The 18,638-nt window shown below is 39.0% G+C and overlaps 1 protein-coding gene across 7 annotated transcripts in view; it reads right to left on the reverse strand.

Annotated features, from left to right (window-relative positions):
• MYBPC1 (myosin binding protein C1) overlaps positions 1 to 18,638 on the reverse strand; it is a 124,702-nt gene that overhangs the window by 13,281 nt on the left and 92,783 nt on the right. For all 7 annotated transcript variants that reach the window (XM_072973116.1, XM_072973117.1, XM_072973115.1 and 4 more), the window contains 6 exons: positions 12,889 to 13,048; positions 11,727 to 11,831; positions 10,757 to 10,945; positions 9,748 to 9,882; positions 5,471 to 5,638; positions 2,756 to 2,844 (listed from right to left, as the gene is read on the reverse strand). In XM_072973116.1, the coding sequence (XP_072829217.1) occupies positions 2,756 to 2,844; positions 5,471 to 5,638; positions 9,748 to 9,882; positions 10,757 to 10,945; positions 11,727 to 11,831; positions 12,889 to 13,048 (846 nt within the window). The remainder of the gene's footprint in view (positions 1 to 2,755; positions 2,845 to 5,470; positions 5,639 to 9,747; positions 9,883 to 10,756; positions 10,946 to 11,726; positions 11,832 to 12,888; positions 13,049 to 18,638) is intronic.

Below are 18,638 nucleotides of genomic sequence, written 5' to 3' on the forward strand. Positions count from 1 at the left end.
AGTGGTACCCCTTCTATAAGGTTGGAAAGCAGTCTGATGGGTGGTTACAGCAGCAACGGAATACTCACTATCACCCACTGACTGCATTCTGTACGCAAGGCACTACATTATGTACGTGCTATTTACAATTTCCCTTAATCGTCACATCAAGTATCATTATCTTTTTTTTTTTTTTATAAAGGCATCACATGACTCGCCCAAGGCCTTGCAGCTAAGCACTGGAAGCTGATTTTCCAATCAGGTCTCTTCAGCTCCAAAGCCTGCACAACACAGCCTCGTGGTGAAGAACCTGGGCCCTGGGGCCCTAGAATCTGTATTTGGTTCCTGATTCTAGCACTTATAGCCGTGTGACTTTGGGCAAGTTACTTAAACTCTCTGCCTCAGTTTCCCAATCTGTAAAATGAGAATGATAGTGCAAATCTAACAGGGTGGTTATCAAGACTGATGTTCTTAGAAAGCTTCTGCCCGCTGCATAGGTGTTTTATTAATGTCATCTACATGTTAATGATTATTATTCCACTCTACTGTGTTGCTCGTTTCAGACTTGTCTGTAATCGTCTCTCTGTTCTAACAGCCTTTAAGAGCAGACTTGGAGATATTACAATCTCATTCAAGGACATGAGTTTCCATTTATGTTACAAAGGGACTTCCTAGGATTCCTGAGCACCCAGGCTCAGCCCGCAGACAGGAACTAAGCATTAACTCAGTTGGGTCAGGCACAGCCTTCTTATGGGCTCCCAATGTGGCTTGATGCTAGGTTCTGCTAAGGGATGTGGGAGACACATATGAAGCCCCTGGCCGCAGGGCTTGAAGAATGGTTGGGGGTGCTCAGATGTGCACATGGGAAGTCGAGAACAATACTGTTAAAGATGGGAAAAATAGTGCCATATCTTTTTCCTCTGAATGTACAATGTACAATGAGCTATGGAGTAGGGGTGGAATTGAGTTCTCTGATAACATACAGAGTGAGAAAAGACTAGGCTCAGTGTCTGGAGACACAGACTCTGCTCAGGGCATTACCATTTACTTGCTGTGTGACTTTGGGCAAGTCACTTAACTTCTCTGAATGTCAGTTTCATCCCTTCTCGGCAGGGGTGGGAGCTGTTGAGAAAATCTGCCCTTCCTGCCTCACAAGGTGTTTCTGAGGATCAAATGAGACAACGTTTGAGCGCTCCAGAGGTTAGGTAAATATACAAACATGATGCACCAGTCTCATCCCCTTCCTGCTGGCTGAGCAACCCCTGTGATCTTACATCCATGAGGTCCCTGTTCTCATGCTCTTTTCTCTCCCAGATTCAGTGACAGAAGCTGAAGACACAGACTCCCAAGATATGGGGACTGGGATCAGCTCTAGTGGTTGACATGACATGGAAACTAGAGGGCTGATTCAGCCCCAGTCCAGTCTGGGACTGGGTCCTGAATGTCTGCCTTGTGCCCACTCTTGGTTTTATCTGAGGCTGTGGGAGGAGAGAAGTGGGAAGAACCTTGTCAAAACATCTTCTTCCTCCTCTGCTGTGTTCACACTCGCATCCTCCTTGGCTTTCATTCCGATTTCACTCACTGTGTACGTGGAAGAAAACTGCCTCCTCTGAGGTGTGGGTGCCAAGTGCAATGAGGATGGTCTGAACAGCCGTCCCCTTAGGTTAGGTTTCCCGGGAGTCTGGGTTTGAACAAGTTCTGTGTGTGTGGAGGAGGGGTGTGTGTGTTCAAACATGTGCAGAGACCTAAATTCTAGTTCTAAGCCTATGCTGATATAATAAGCCATAAAATGTGGCCATTCAAACTCAAATGAATTAAAATTAAGGAAGATTAAAAATTCATTTCTCTAGTGACACACTAGTTCCTAGCCGCACCTTTCAAGTGCTCAATAGCCACACTTGGCTGCTGGCTACCATACTGGACATTGCATGTACAGAACATTTCTATCATCACAGAAAGTTCTACTGAACAGCACTACAAGGAGTCAAAGGAGTAAGGAGGTGATGGTGCTATGTGTGTGTGTGAGACCAAAACTGATTATTGTATGAGAAGCCTGGTTAATCTTATAAATAACAGATTCTTTTGTGAGAGCAATGATTTAACAATGTTTACATATTTCAGTTAGCAGCATCAAGATTTTCAATTTCAGTTATCCCTCTTATTGGGATTTAGTGCGGATTTGGGGTAATTGTGAGAAATAATTGCACATGTTGCAATAAGCACATGTTGTTTTCCTGAATGTTATGCCAAGAGCTTCGCCTTAAAGGAAGATGACTTTTACAGATGGATAGGACCAGAAAGAATCTTCAAGCACTTCTTGTTTCAGCGTCTCCTTGATGTTTACTCTCTGGCCCATTGTAGTCCCTGTGCTTTAAACAATTCATCTCATGCATAAGGAAAATCTATGAGAGTTTTACAGATTTCTCTACTTCTAAAGCGAGGCAGGTGAGAATTCTACCACTGAACCCTTGCGGTCACCCTCTCCCTTGCCTTTACAGACGGCTGGAACTCTGTCTTCGGAGTGTGTATTGACCTTTACTTTAACCACCAGCTGCACCCCCACCCGGCCCTTGTGTACATCTCTCTAAATAAATCTACTTTTACTCAAAAAAAAAAAAAGCAGGAGGTTGTTAAATCACTTTCTGAGTCACTTTCATTATTTCCTACTCTTCCCCTGAGGAAATCCTGAATCATAAACTTAAATGCTGGAGTACCTCCCTGTCAACTTAAACACTCCAGAGCTGGGAAGAGAAAATAAGCGACCCTGAGTTATTACCTGGAAAGGTATGACCAGATTGATGGCTTCTCCAACTCTGCGGATATAGGTTTGCTTCAGGTGCCTTGGGATGCGAATCTTTGGAGCCTCTGAGTGAGAGTGGAAGAGCATAATTTTGAGTCAGTACAGTACACTGGAGACAGCCTCACATAAGCATATTTCGCATGACACTCCCCAGGATCTCCCTGTGTGCATGACTTGGCAGTAAAATCTTAGATGGGCCACTAACAGATTATATACAGTAACTTTGGTTCCGAACGTTTCCTTCTAGAAGAGAGGTTTTAACAGTTTGACTCAACAAGATTTACCCTTGACCTCCTTCATTTTACTGCAACTTCCTATTTTTATTATAAGCCTAAAGCAACTTTATAGAAAAACACTAAATTTTCTCTTAGGACTTTATATATTATAACCTAATATACATACATATATAGAGTTCATAATTTCTAACACTGAGTATACTCTCCGATGAACATTCCACAAAAGATCCACAGGCCCCACATTAGCTGGCAGGACAGCCCATTTCTCCTTACCAGAAAAGAAAAAAAAAGCTTTAGCACCTAGCACTTGTTATTTTTGTAATTATTTTAGGATTTGAGGGTAAATTTCTCCCTGTATGACTATGGTGAAGCATGTAATAGGCAGCCCTAGCCCACTGTATATTAATGTTCATTCATTAAACACCATGAAGATCCTAGAACATGTGGGTGTAGACCCAGCAGAAGCAGACTCAAGGCTCATGGCTCACAGGGACGACACTTGAGTTTTACAAGACACAGGTCTTACCACTTGAGTGCTCAGTATGTAACAGACACTGGGACAAATGCTTTTCATGAAGGGACCAATTTAAACCTCACAGCTGCCTTATGACACAGGTACTGTATCTACTTTGCAATAAAGAAACTACAGCACAGGGGTTGAGGCAACTTGCCCAAGGTGACACAGCCAGGATTAGAACCTGGGGCCAGCCTCGAGGGCTTACGCTCTGCTGAGCAGCATGGACAGTAGAGTCAGAGAGATCTGGGTTTGAGTTCTACATCAGACAGTAGATCTGGCCCCAGTCTATTCTGTAAAATCAGAATGATCACAGCATCTAATCACAGGTTGGTTTTAGTATCCCATTACACTCTTAAAAATAACCAAAAGCCCCGAAAAGCTTTTGATTACATGGACTGTATCTATAGTATTTACCATATTAGAAATTAAAACCAAGAAATGTTGAAATATTTATGTACTTATTGAAAAATAACATAAATGACATTTTAATGAAAGCAACCATATTTTACATCAACGAAAATTTGCGATTTGAGTAGCATTACTTTATTAATTAGGCAAATCTCTTTAATGTCTGATTTAATAGAGGACAGCTGAACTCTCATATTTGTTTCTGCCATTAGTCTGTTGCAATAAGCTGTATGGGCTGAGGCACATGGAGAAAATTTAGCTTCACACAGACAGGAGGAATATTTTAATAAACCTTACAGACAATTGTGGGTATTCCTCTTTGATTCTACACTAAAGCACAATAAAATGTAATGTCTTAAGGGTTAGCTACAATGTGGAATCTGAAACCTTCTATGAACTTTTTAGACTCTGTTATATTAAAATCCATTGGTCCATCTTCCATTTTGAATGTATCTTTTACACATACAAGATTTTTAAACATGCACTGGTCATTTGGAAAATGCTGCTTCACTGAATTATGCAGATCTTCCAAAGGTTGAAACATGGTATTATCTGATATCAAAAATTAGATTAATTAATATCACCACCTAGTTCATTGAAAAAGTTTCTAAGCCTTGGAAAGCTGTCAAGTCCATGATGGTGGATATCCGTTTTCCAAAATTCTGATTTCTTGCTTTAAAGCTTATATTTTTTCATTGACAAGATGACAATACTGTAAGTTGTTTTCCATGAAGTGACAGGTTCATTCCATTCATTTTCTAGAATATGTCTGCCAAATGCCCAAGTCTGACTAGCCAGTTTGTCGCTCTATCCTTCTTTCAAGGAACAATGGAGTTTCATAAAAAAAGGTCACTAGTTCAGCCTCTAACTCAGTTGAATAAGTGCTTTTCCCGGAGATGACCACTGTACCATGGTATAGAGCAGAGAGCTTTACATCTACTTTGCATTTCATTGTCACAGACTCTGGGGAAAAGGTGTACTCAAGAACCAAGGTTTAAAGGCATTAATAATTTTTATGCCTCATCAAGAACACTCCAAGGCAAAACTGGCCCTTTTATTTTAATTGCGAGTGCATGGTGGTGAGGAAGACAGGAAGCATGAGACAATTTGGTGGTGTGGATTAAGGCATCAGCAGTTTTACGCACCATTGCTTTTGCATCATCAGTGCAGATGTCAAATACAAAAAAGGGAAAACAATGTGTTCATATTATTGTGAAAATGGTTTTGACTTCACAGATCCATCAGAGCCATTTTGCTGCTGTATAGATTGTCTGCACTAGCTTTTCTCTCTCTCTCTCTCTGTCCACTGTCGGAACCTGGTGAGGTTCTCTGTTCCTCATACCATGTTATAAGCCACAAGCTGACTTCCTACACCAGTAAAGGGCTATTTTTTTCGTTGCTAACTCCCAGGAAGAGATATTACCATAAAAGAATGTCAACAAAATAGTAGGTTTTGAGAGAGAAAGAGGTTAAAATAAAAGAAGCAAACCATGTGAAATGGGAACAAAGTTTCGAAAGCCTTGCCCCCACCTATGATTTCCTTCACGAGGATGGGCTGCGAGTAGTACTTGGGCTCGCTGGCGCCAGCGGCATTCACAGCCTTCACACGCACAAAGATCCTTGAGTCCGTTGGCAGACCTGTGATGGTGAACTTGGTCTTGTCGATCAGTTCTGTGTTTGCCACTATCCAGTCATCAGCTAAATTCCATTAAAAAAAGAAAAGAAAAGAAGGGGGAGTGATAGTTAGTGAAAGAAATCATCCTGTTGAACAGTCGACTCCAAATCAGTATTTTGCTCAAAATTAAATCATTTCGAGGGAATACGATTTTGGTCTGGACTCAGACTATATGGCTCGGCATTCTTCATATTTAAATGAAAAATGGCCTAGAATGGCTAATGTAAATAAGAGGAAGAATGATAATCAGATTCTGCTATTTCTAAAAAACCTCTTACTCAGGATACTAGAGCATCCTGAACAACAGTAAATGTCCCAGGAATTTTAAATAAATTTATTCCAATTCAGTTTTACAAAGTGTATTTTTACAGTTGATGTAACCATGATAGTTAATCATCTATACATGTTTAAGTTCAGAAAAACAGGAAAATGCTGTTCTTATGAATGAGAGACACTGACCTTTATAGTCATATAATCTGTTTTATCTGGCTGGCTTATTACTGTAAGACACAACTGTGAGCATGGGAAATCTGATCATGCTCCACATATGGAGAAAAGAAGCTTTTAACCACGGCAAAGAGGAAACACCGCTCAGAAGCCACGACCTCATAAGGAACTGGCACAGTCTTTCACCTCCTTCAAAACTTCTAATTTTTTAAAAACACTTTTGGTAGCTGTACCTATATCAAGAAAATTTAAACCCAGCATCCAGGTTTTACAGACATTTCAGGGAAATGCATTATTATGCATTTTATGCATTATTATGCCCACAGGGAACAAAAAGAAGGCTTGGATCCCACATTATTAACTCACTTCCCGCCCTCCCCCTCCATCTCTAAGGGCCTTTTTGTGTGTGGGTGGTGGGTGGACTTCATGCTCAGTCATGAAACATTCCCAGAAACTTTAGCAGACAGTAAGAAAGGTTGAGAGCTTTCATAGAATACTTTACCTGGTAGATCATATGCAGCCTCCCCATTTTCATCAGACTGTTTTGCTGATGTACCTTTGAGAATCCGTCATTAAAATTAATTACAGACACCCACTTTCACACCAGAAGAATATCGTATCAGTAGTCAGCATTCTCTGTTAGTAAAGTATGCAAAGTATGCAAAGATACTTGTCTTCAGGACAGTGACGGAAGAGACCAAACACATTAGAGGAGGGGGGATTCCTCAGGAGGGGCACAGCCTGCTCTGTTCAGACTGTGTTTTTTTTTGCCCTGAGGCACCTGCCACAGAGAAGAGGAGTAGAAAAGAGACTGGGGCTCCTTCAGCTGTGGGAACAAGAGGTAGAGAAGAACAAAGCAAGACCCTGAAGAGAAAGGAGTAGCAGGTCCTGGACTCCACAGGGGAGCAGCGCGCAGCGGAACAGTCTACCCTTGCTCCTGTCCCTGCCACCTCAGCCCGAGAGGGACCTGTGGGTCCCCTGGGAACACAGTTCTCCCACTGTGGGGCTTACACATCAGAGTCTGGAGGTGAGAACACTTGTGGTAAGGCCAGCTCTGTCTTACCAGGAAATGAAAATGTTCTCCATTGGAAATGGAAACTGGCCCAGCAGCCCAGGAGGCAGCCCCTTGTTGCCATGACAAGCTCTTGGTCAAGCAAATTGAGCCGACCTGGGTTCCCACCTTCCGCGTGGGTGGAGGGGCCGTTGCTGGCTCACAGAGTGTTTGTGGGTGGACCCCACTGGTGTAGGATGATGACCATCTAGATTATCAGGAACAGAGCAGAGGAGTGGGGACTGAACTGGCCTCCCTTGAAACCTTCTCCTCTGTTATTCCAACCCTTCTAGGGGTATGAGGGAGAAGGAGCAGCAAGCCAGAATATCCTGGTGGCTAGGAGGGCACGTGGAGGATAAAAATTACTTAGAACTTTGAAAAAGAGATACATCTGTAAGCCAATGGTGGGCTTGGGAGCTACTATGTTGGTATTTTCATAATCAAGAGACAGTTGATGAGAAAGTGAAACAGGAGACTGAGAAAACGTGCATGAAAGAATGAAGACTAGGATAGGAGAAAATTTCAAGAGAAAACAGGACGAAACAAGACCAGAGAGAAACAAAAACATCCCATCACATTTGAACTGCTTGAGGGAAACAGAAAGAAACTGGTGACCAGGGTATGGTAAAGGAACGTGAAAGTTATTTAATACATGAGGAGAATTTTTAAGAAAGAAAAGAACTGAGAGAAGAAAGAAAACAAAGAAGAGTAAAATGGTGCAGGCATTACAAAATAAAATAAAAACCAAGAGAAAGGCAGAGTCCAAACCAACACACGATCTTGTAAAAGAAAGAACTCTCTTACAGAATAAAACCTGACGTATCTAAAAGCATCAAACACTACAGAAAATTAGTCTGGAGGACAACAGCCATTAAAAGAGAATGAAGACTAGGGCAGCCACATAAAGGAAGTAAGAAAAGACTGCAAGAAGAAAGATAAACACGTTATGAAAGAACTTCCATAGAAAGCTAATTCCAAAACGTTACGTGGCAAAATATATACATAATAATGACTGTGTACATATATATATGTATATACGGGTATACATATATATCTACACAGACCACACACAAAATTATGTAAAATACACTTCGTTGTATTTTATCTAAGGTGGGTAACATCAAAATGACAGCCATTTATCATTTTGCTGTATCTTCTTACTTTTTAAACCTATCAGAAAGAAAAGAGTAAAGAATTTGCTCTGTTTCATACATACACAAAAGATTCGTGTTCAGCAGCCACATCACACCTGAGATTGGGGGGACTCTGCTGGCCAGGTGATATAAATAAGAGAGCGTGATTTTTTGAAATGGGGGAAGGGGAATAGAAAGGGAATAAACCATATTCTCAAGTGCTCAAGAATTCATCTGTTGCCTTAGTGACAGTGCCCCCCTCCCACACGGGGATAACTCTGGGAACTGTCTTATAATGCCCCGACTGGTTCTGCTTAGTGGCTTTCTAAGCCCTGGAAAAATCGCTCACTCTGACAGTGAGTAGATGTGAGTGGAACCAAGTGTTACCAGGATGTTTTATTTCCCCCTCCACTTCTACCCTCCCGACCAATGGTGGTCATTTCCATGGAGGCCCCACCCAGGGCCCTGGGACTTCTTTTTCTGCAGTTTTTTCTTCATAAGAAGTTTCTTCTCCATAGAGGTTTTCCTTCTGGGGAGATGTTCATATTCTTGGTTTCCCATATGTGCTCTGTAGTCACTCTTTCCTTCACGTTAAGATCCATGTTAAAGTTTGGGGTCCAAAGAGTTTTCTTAGATGTCAAGTCTTGGCCGATCATTTGTGGAAATCAGAACAAGCCTCCCTGGTGGATGGTTTACCTACCATCATCCAGAATTCTAGAGCGGAGCCCAAGTCCAGAGCTGGTGCCATTTTATTCACTCATTTCCACATCACGACAAGTAAGAAATCAAAAAACACAAGAGCCTTCCAGTGGATTGCAAATCTTTTTTGGTTTTAGGTACACTCTGGCCCATACTTTCTTGTATCATTTTCTGTTTTTCTATTATTTCTATCAGCGATTTTTTCCCGTTTTTCTTCCCCTTTTAAATTTGTGATTAAATTTTTATACACACGTCTTGGAGACAAGTTACTGCCACGTGTTGAATCTATTTCTTACACTCTCAGGGATTTAATGCTGATTCCATTAAACACTGAAAGTTGTCCTTGATTATTATTTTTTTTCCTTTAAGAAGGCAGGCAATCATCACTAGATAGTCAAATATATAGTCTCTCTTATACCCAGAAATAGGCAGCGCTGTTGGCAGCTAATCTCTTATCAGTACAGAGTTTAGAATTTCCAACTCGCTAACTAGACTTTTATTTTGCTTTGGTACATTTTAATTCCACCAATTCAAGAAGTTTTGTCAGAATCCCTTCCTCCTGTGTCTTGGATCAGCTGTGTTGTCCAGTCTGGGAACCTAGCTAGGGTATTTTTGAGATCTCAATTTGTTAGCATCAAGTATCAAAGAAAGGCTAAATTTTTTATTTATCTTAGAAAGATGATCTTTGCCTTTTTGTCATTTTCAATAGGAAGGAGATGAGTTCCCAAGAAAGAGACAAAAGAAAGGGGGGGCATAGCTCACCTATTGATGATGGTATTCGTTTTAAGTAAGTTGTACTTACTTCCTTCAAAGCAATACTCTAGCACATAGCCATCTAAACCTGCTGCACCGATGTGGTCTGGGGGTCGCCACTTCATTGTGACAGTGGTGTCAGTTACAGAGTCAACAGTCAGAAGAGTAGGAGGGCTGGTTACAGCTTGAGAGATAAAAGAAAGTGAAAAAGAAGAAATTATTAACTGTAGAATTATGACAGAGGAACTGTAATAAAATGAACTAGGATACAAATAAAAACATACACAGAAGACCCACATCTTAATAAAATTCAATGAAGACTCCTTGAGCCTATGCTGTGTATAAAGAAAGGATCTGCTAGACATGGAAAATGTTTTAGAAATGCTGCCACACTTCCCCTCCATTTGTGAGGCTGGTGTGGGAGGCCGGGAGGCCCAAGGAAGTGGAAAAAGTCAAAGTTTGAGATCTAATGATCTAGAGTAAATTTCCCATGACTTTTTAACTTGAAAGTGCAAGCTCTTGTACTAAATCTTCTTTCTATTGAAAAGCGTACTTCATGACTATAAAATCGTGGATACATCTTATGTTCTGTTTCTTGCCTTTACTGAACTGACTTTTTTGGTTCAACAGATGACATTTAAGGTGTGATTGTACAGCATAGACAGTCGTTTTCAGGAGAGTTTTGTTGAATTGATCTCAGTTTGTTGTAGTTATAGTGTTTACACCACGGTGCTGGGTGACACCTTGAGAAGGACAAATGGGAGCCGGCCTGTGTCAACAGGCTCAGCTACATGTTTTCAGTGGGCAGTGGCAACTGGAGCCACCTGCAGCTGTTCTTGGAATTGTGGAAATAAATTCCAGGGCCTACATTATGAAGGCATTCAACTCGATCATGTTGTCTTTTAATTTCTTAGAAAACTGCCCCTAACCACTTCTAAATTCCTGCTCATTCACCACTCTAAGAAGCTCCCAGGTCTGTTCCAGTTAGACGCTGGAAGGAAGCAGTCACAATCTGGGGCAATGATTTGCATGACGAAGGCACGCCTCTCTTGACTCACCCAATGGAACAAAAGGCTTGGAGGGCATACTGGGCTTGGAGATGCCAACGGCATTGACAGCAAAGATGCGGACCTCGTAGGCCACACCTTCAATCATCTTCTTGGGCTCAAAGGTGGTTTCTTTGCAGAGATCAAAATTCAGCCTCATCCATCTGGAGCTTTGTTTCTTTTTCCTCTCAATGAAGTATCCTGCAGTGACACAAAATGGAAACTGAGGTTTTTTCACTTGGTCTCCAAAATTAACTTTGTCAGATATTAGAATTCTTAAAACTTCCCATATTCTCAGCACTCTAAGGGAAATAGTCATGTATGTATGTATGTATGTGTTTTTTTTAACTCATCTTATTCTATCAGTTGTTTGAGAGTGGGAATATAAGGAATATCAATATTAACATCATAGCATATATGTAAAAATAAGAGTCCTGTTATTTTTTTTTAATTGTACTAGGAAGAGAAGAGAGAAAAACAGATCACAGATATGTAGGCCATAGAAATGTACACAATCACTCTATTTGAGCAATAGATGTGGCTGTGGGTCCCAGCAATGTAGGTAAGAAAGGGGAAATAACCAGTTTTGTGAGTTTCATTATTAGCAAGTAGAAAAAAATTCTTGTTTCACAGGGGAAGCAAATTCTTCTCAGTATTTAACTCTAAAAGAAATTTCTTCATAGACATAACTCTATGGAACTAGGCATTTGCTGACTAGAACAAAGTTAGACTTAGGGTTGTCACAAAGTTAGATATTGAATGCAAATGTCAAACAAAAAAGAGAACAGGCAGTTAGATGATATTCATTAAAGTTATTTAAATCTCAAGTATTTATAGAGCATCCCCAGATATATTTCAATTTGAATGGGTATTTAAAGGTTTTCTTGTAAATGCAATCCTTTAAAATGTGCTTTGTACTAATGTGCATGAAGAGGACACCAACTCCACTGGCAGTTCCACAGACTGACCAGCACGCAGCTACCTAAGATTGGGGACCCGCCATCGTAGACAGGAGGCTCCCAGTTCATGATGCACCAGTCATCTCCCACATCTGTCACACTCGGTGCCACTGGAGGATCAGGGATGTCTGTAGCAAACAAAAAATAGAATAAAATAAAATTGAGTGAGCGAGAGCAGAAAGGAAAATATGTTTTTTGGTGATAATCCTAGAAGGGATGTTATTTCTGATTACTTTTCTATGTTTACTAAAATGCACTTGGTAACTAATGTGGGCACAAAGTCATGCTCCATATGGACTCAGAGGAGGTGAGCCCAATAAAAAGAAAAATAATAATGTCTCCAGATCCTTCCAACCAGTGTCACATTAGAGAACCACATGAAACCCAAGACTCTTGCTCTTTACCTTGAAAATGGCAATTAAGAAATTATTGCCTAAATATTGGATGTGATTTTGCTTTTGCTTTTGTTTTTTAACTACAAAGTGAACTCCCAGCAGAACTGAATCAAGAGCTAATTATTGTCAATTTTTTATCAGTTGGAAGATTCAAGATGGTGACTGGTAGAAATCCAACCCAAAGCAAGGTATCATGTCTTACAAATACAGTTCAGCACCTAATAAAGTGACCTTAGTTTTTGGTCAATTTGAAATGTTTCTGAAGGAAAACTGAAGTGAGATGAAGAGATTATGAGACTTGGGAACAGGAGTAATCTGCCAGACTCATTTCACTTGGTTTCAGAATTAGGAAAAATGTACTTAGCTGGCTGTCTAAGGACCAAAGCAGATCTTATTCCTCTACAATGAGTGTGATGTTGGAAATTATTTAGCAATTGTGTTTTAGTGATTTAGGGCACTGGAAAGGAATAATGGAGAGCTAATGACAGCAACCCCAAATGGCTAACTTTAGCTACGCATTCCTGCAATTAGTCCTCTAGGCAAGAAAAAAGAAGAGAAAGAAAAAGAAAGAGGAGGAAAGGAAAAGGAAAAACAAGGAAAGAAAAGAGAAAGACAGACAAGCAAAGTGGCAAAGGGAAAAAGATAGGCGGTGATCTGTAAAATAGAGCTATACCGTGTGTTTCTTTGTTGGCTTCCCAGAAAAGCTGAGTGAACCAAGGGCTCACAAAGTCTACCCTGGATCTAGACCTGTCAGCTTGATTGTAGAAGCTTGTTGACTCAGAGGACTTACCCACAACTTTAATCTTGATGCTTGCATGTGCTTCCCCAGCTTCATTTTTCAGACTGATGTTGTAAACACCAGAGTCGTCTCTTTCTGCTACGTCAATAACCAGAGTGCTGCTGTCAGGGTAGGATTCTGCTCTTATTCGGCCACTGCCCTCCATGATAGCCTACATGAAAAGGAGCACAATGTGGCCCAACCCACACAGACAAAACAACGACCCCAGAGTGCCTCAAAACTTCAGCTGAGCATGGTGCTAATGCCTGAAATCTGTGTTCTAAGTTTAGTCCTCCACCAACTCCAGGGACAAAGGCACTGCCATCCCATTTTACACATGAGAAAACTGTGGCCCAAGGCTGCCTGGCTAAGAAGTGGTAGAACTGAGATCTGACTCCAAAGTTCACTGACGGTTAACTCCCTGACAAGAAAGTCGGAGGAACAAAAATATCAGTACAGAGGTGTCATCCTAGGAGAGGAGTTTCTTTGAACGAGAATTAGAACTACTTAAACTCATATCAGAAACTAAATAATGATTTGTTCATTTCCTTAGATGTCTTGGAAATTTAAAAATACTGAAAGGGGTTGAAGGAGGCTGCAGTGCCAACTTTGTTGAATATGGATTTTTCCTTCCAAATGGACACAAAAAAATGAACATCTAATTCCCAAAGTAAAGACAGACTGAGGTTGAGACTTCTATTATATTTTCTTTCTTTTCTCCTTTTTCTCCTCCTTCTCCTTCATTTCTTCCCTTCCTTCTACCTTAAACCAGAAATTTGAAGTAGCATCACGTTTTTCTGATTTCCAGGCCATGTCTTCTATGACACAATGGACAGCCAATATACAAAGAGGAAAAACAGAGAAGGTCAAGGTAATTTAGAAACTTGGTAATTTACCACTAACTATTGTTAACTCTACTCCTGGATTAGGCCTTATAAGTCTTTAACAGCCTAAGATTGTGACAACAGTAAGAATCCTTGAAATGGGTTTTTGTAATTCTTGGTTTACAATAGAACAAAATTTCCTCCTATTAGCCAAATCTTAATCTTAAGATTATAAAAGATGTTCTGCTTTTTTTATGCAAAAAGAAAAATATTTACTTAGGGTGGTGTTACACTATCCTTTTCAGTTTTCCATATTTTATTTTGTTTGTTGTGCTATAATTTACCTATAGTAAAATTCACACTTTTCAGATATACAGTTCTATAAATTTTATCAAATATATGTGATTGTGTAACCACCACCATAATCAAGATCACCTCTGACAGTGTCCCATGATCCTTGGCATTCAACCTACTAACCCCACACTCTAGTCCCTGGCAACTACTTGTCTGTTATTTGCCCCTTTTGTTTTCCCCTTTTCCAGAATGTCACATAACGGGAATCAAACAGTATGTAATTTTCTGAGTGTGTATTTTTTCCCTTAGCATGACGCTTTTTAGATTGATCCGTGTTGCTGCATATATTACTAGTACATTCCTTTCATTGGATGAGTAGCATTCCATTGCACATTCCATGTGCGTTTGGTTTCTATATATACAAACCGTATGCTTATACAACTGGACTTCTGAGGTGTTTCCAAGTTTTGACAATTATAAATAAAGCTGCTATAAACATTCTTGTAAATGTTTTTGTGTGGACATGTATTTAATTTCTTTTGGGTAAATTATCTAGGAACAGCATTGTAGAGTTGTATGGTAAGTGTATATTCAACATTATAAAAAACTACCAAATTGTTTTCCAAAGTGGATGTCCCATTTTGCATTCCCACCAGCAATGTATGAGAGTTTAATTGTTCTATATCTTTGCTGGCATTTGGTATTGTCAGCTTTTTTTTTTTAACATTTTTATTGATTTATAATCATTGTACAATGTTGTGTCAAATTCCATTGTAAAGCACAATTTTTCAGTTATACATGAACATATATATAGTCACATTTTTTTCTCTGTGAGCTACCGTAAGGCCTTGAGTATATTTCCCTGTGCTATACAGTATAATCTTGTTTATCTATTCTACAATTTTGAAATCCCGTCTATCCCTTCCCACCCTCTGCCCCCTTGGCAACCACAAGTTTGTATTCTATGTCTATGAGTCTATTTCTGTTTTGTATTTATGCTTTATTTTATTTTTTTTTTAGATTCCACATAAGAGCGATCTCATATGGTATTTTTCTTTCTCTTTCTGGCTTACTTCACTTAGAATGAAATTCTCCAGGAACATCTATGTTGCTGCAAATGGTGTTATGTTGTTGGCTTTTATGGCTGAGTAGTATTCCATTGTATAAATATACCACAGCGTCTTTATCCAGTCATCTGTTGATGGACATTTAGGCTGTTTCCATGTCTTGGCTATTGTAAATAGTGCTGCTATGAACATTGGGGTGCAGGCGTCATTTTGAAGTAGGGTTCCTTCTGGATATATGCCCAGGAGCAGGATTCCTGGGTCAGATTTTTTAACGTTTTTTTTAAAAACACTCTTTTTTTGGTCCAGCTTCTTTCACTCAGCATAATTATTTTGAGACTCATCCAAGGTGCTGCACATATCAACAATTCATTCCTTTTTATCACTGAGTAGTGTTCCCTTGATTGAATTTCCTACAATTTATCCATTCACTTATTGATGGAATTTGTGTTGTTTTTAGCTTTCGAACATTACAAATAAGGGTACTGTTGTTATTTGTTCTAGTTGATTTTTTGAAGATTACATTGGATTTCCTACATTAGTGATTATGTTATCTGCAAATGAAGACAGTTCTCCTTCCTTTTCAAAATGGATGCCTTTTATTTCTTGTTCTTGTTGGTTGCCCTGGCTAGAACCACCAGTACAATGTTGAACAGAAATGGTGAGAGTGAACAACTTCTCCCCCTTGTTTCTGGTCTTAGAGGGAAGCAGTCAATCTCTCACCGTTAAGTAGGATGATAGTTGCAGGATTTTCATGGCTGTCTTTTATCACGTTGAGGAAGTTCCTCTCACTTCCTAGGTTGCTAAGAAATTTTTATTAGGAATGGATGTTGAATTTTGTCAAATGTTTTTCTGTCTATTGAGATGATCACATTTTTTCCTCTGGTTTGTTAGTATGGTGAATTACATTAACTTACTTTTAAATGTTAAGCCTACCTCTGCATTCCTGAGATAAACCCTATGTGGATATAATTTATTATTCCTTTTATGTATTTTTGGATTTGGTTTGCTAAATTCTGTTTAGAACTTTTTCCTCTTTGTTCATGAGTGATAATGATTTGTAATTTTCTCTTCTTGTAATATCTTTTTTCTGATTTTGCTATAAAGGTAATACTGGCCTTTAAGATTATATTGGGAAGTATTCCTATTATTTCTTCTCCAATTTTCTGGAAGAGTTTGTGTTGATTTTGTATTATTTTTTTTCTTAAATGTTTGGTAGAACTCTCCAATAAAGCCATCTAGACCTGGAAATTTCTTTGTTAAAGATTTTAAACTACAAACTCCATTTATTTAATAGACATAAGGCTATTCAGTATTGATTAAGTGGCATTTCACAAATTTTGATATACGGTATGTTCATAAATATTTGCTAATTTCCCTTCTGATTTCTTCTTTAATCTGTTATTTTTTTTAAGTTACTTAGTTTCTAAATATTTGGAAAATTTCCAATTCTTTCTGTTATCATTGTCTAATTACATTGTGGTCGGAGAACATACCTTGCATGACTTGAATCCTTTTACATTTATTGAGACTTATTTATGGTTTGGTAAATTTTCCACAAGTATTTTAAAATAATGCCCATTCTGCTTTGTTCAGTGGAGTGTTCTATAACTGTCAACTACATCAAGATAGTTTCTAACATTGCTCAAATTTTGTATATCCTTAGATTGTCTTCTTGTTCTACCAACTATTGAGAGAAGAGTATTGAAATCTCTGATTTATCTATTTTTCTTTGCAGTTCTGTCACCTTGCTATTTGTTTTCTTCTTGTCCCATCTGTTCTTTGTGCCTCTCTGTCTTTTTGGATCAATGTTTTTTGTGCTTCTATTTTATGTCCTTTGTTGGCTTATTAGCTATAGCTCTTTATTATTTTAGTGGTTCTTTTAGGGTTTACAGGATAGTCTACCTTCATGTGATATTATAATGCTTCATATGCAGCAAAAGTAACTTACAATAGCATATGTCCATCTCCAATCCTTACTTCTGTTTCTCCCCTCTTGGCCTTAAGTTTTCATTGCTGTAGATTTTACTTACACTTATAATAGAAGCCCCACAGTGTACTGTTACTGTTTTTGTTTAAACCATTGATTATCTTTTAAAAATATTTAAATAATAAGGAAAAATCCTTGTATGTTTATCGATGTAGTAGTTACCATTTCTGACACTCTTAGTTTCTTTGTGAAAATGTTTTCATCTTGGTATCATGTCCTTCTGACTTTAGGATTTCTTAGAATTTTTTGTAGTACAGATCTGCTGGAGATGACCTCCTTCAACTTTCGTGTATCTGAAAATAATTTTATTTTGCCTTCATTTTTTAAAATTATTTCTACTCTGTATAGAATTCCAGGTTGACAGTTTCTTTCCTTTAAACCTGTTGCTCCTCTGTCTTCTCACCTGCCTTGCTTCCAGAGAGATCTGCCATCATCCTTGCCTTTGTTCTTGTAGATTTAATGTGACTTTTTTTCTCTGCCTACTTTTAAGATTTTTTTTCTTAGGCAATTTGATAGTGGGTCTTGGTGTACTTTTCTTAATGTTCCTTATGCTTGGGTTTTAATGAGCTGCTTGTATCTGAGATTTTATAGTTTTTATCAAATTTGGAAAATTTGGGGGCCATTATTTTTTTAATATTTTTCTGTCCCCCTCCTGGGGACTCCAATTATACATAGATTTGACTGCCTGAAGTTGTTCCATTGCTCAATAATGCTCTCCTTTTTTCTTCCAGAAAACAGAAAAGGGGGAAACACTTCCCAACTTTTTAAAAAAAATAAATTATTTTTTCAGAGCAGCTGAGTTCCCTGCAAAACTGAATGGAAAAATACAAAGAGTTCTCATATAACCCCTGCCCCACACCACACATGCACAATCTTCCCCACTACTGACACCCCCCACCAGAGTGGTACATGCATTATAACTGATGAACCCACATTGACACATCATTATTATCAAAAGTCCATGGTTTACATTAGGGTTCACTGTTGGTGTTGTATGTCTTATGGGTTTTGACAAATCTATAATGACACATTTTTATAATTATAATGTCATATGGAATAGTTTTACTGGCCCTGAACCACTTTATATAGGAAGCTGCAGAGCTTTAATTGAGCTGGCACTACACTACCACTCCAACCTTATTTATTCTTTTCCTCCTCACTCCCTCTGCCCTAGCCACACTGGCTTTCTTTCTATACCGCCAACACATCAAGTTCACTGTCTCCTCTCATTCTTTGCACTTGCGTTGATATCACCTGGAAATCTCTGTTTTGATCTTCACACAATGGGCTCCTCATTGCCATTCATAAAGGCTGTTGTCATGCATCTTGCAGTCACTTGCTAATTACATTACCCTGTTTATTTTTAAAACTTCATAGCACTTAATACTATCTAACGTGATTTTGTTCCTTTATTTATTTAATAATTCATTGTCTATTTTTCTTCCAGTCCTTTCCCCAACACCCATTAGAATGAAAGGTGGGATCTCCTTCACCATACATAATAACGTGCCCTAGTCACATAGTAGGTGGTCAGAAGTGTGAAAAGTAAGTGAATAGTTGTTATATTTGCCTGAAAATCTGTGACTTTTC

The sequence above is a fragment of the Vicugna pacos genome, chromosome 12 (genome assembly GCF_048564905.1).
Source record: "Vicugna pacos chromosome 12, VicPac4, whole genome shotgun sequence".
Lineage (NCBI taxonomy): Eukaryota > Metazoa > Chordata > Mammalia > Artiodactyla > Camelidae > Vicugna > Vicugna pacos.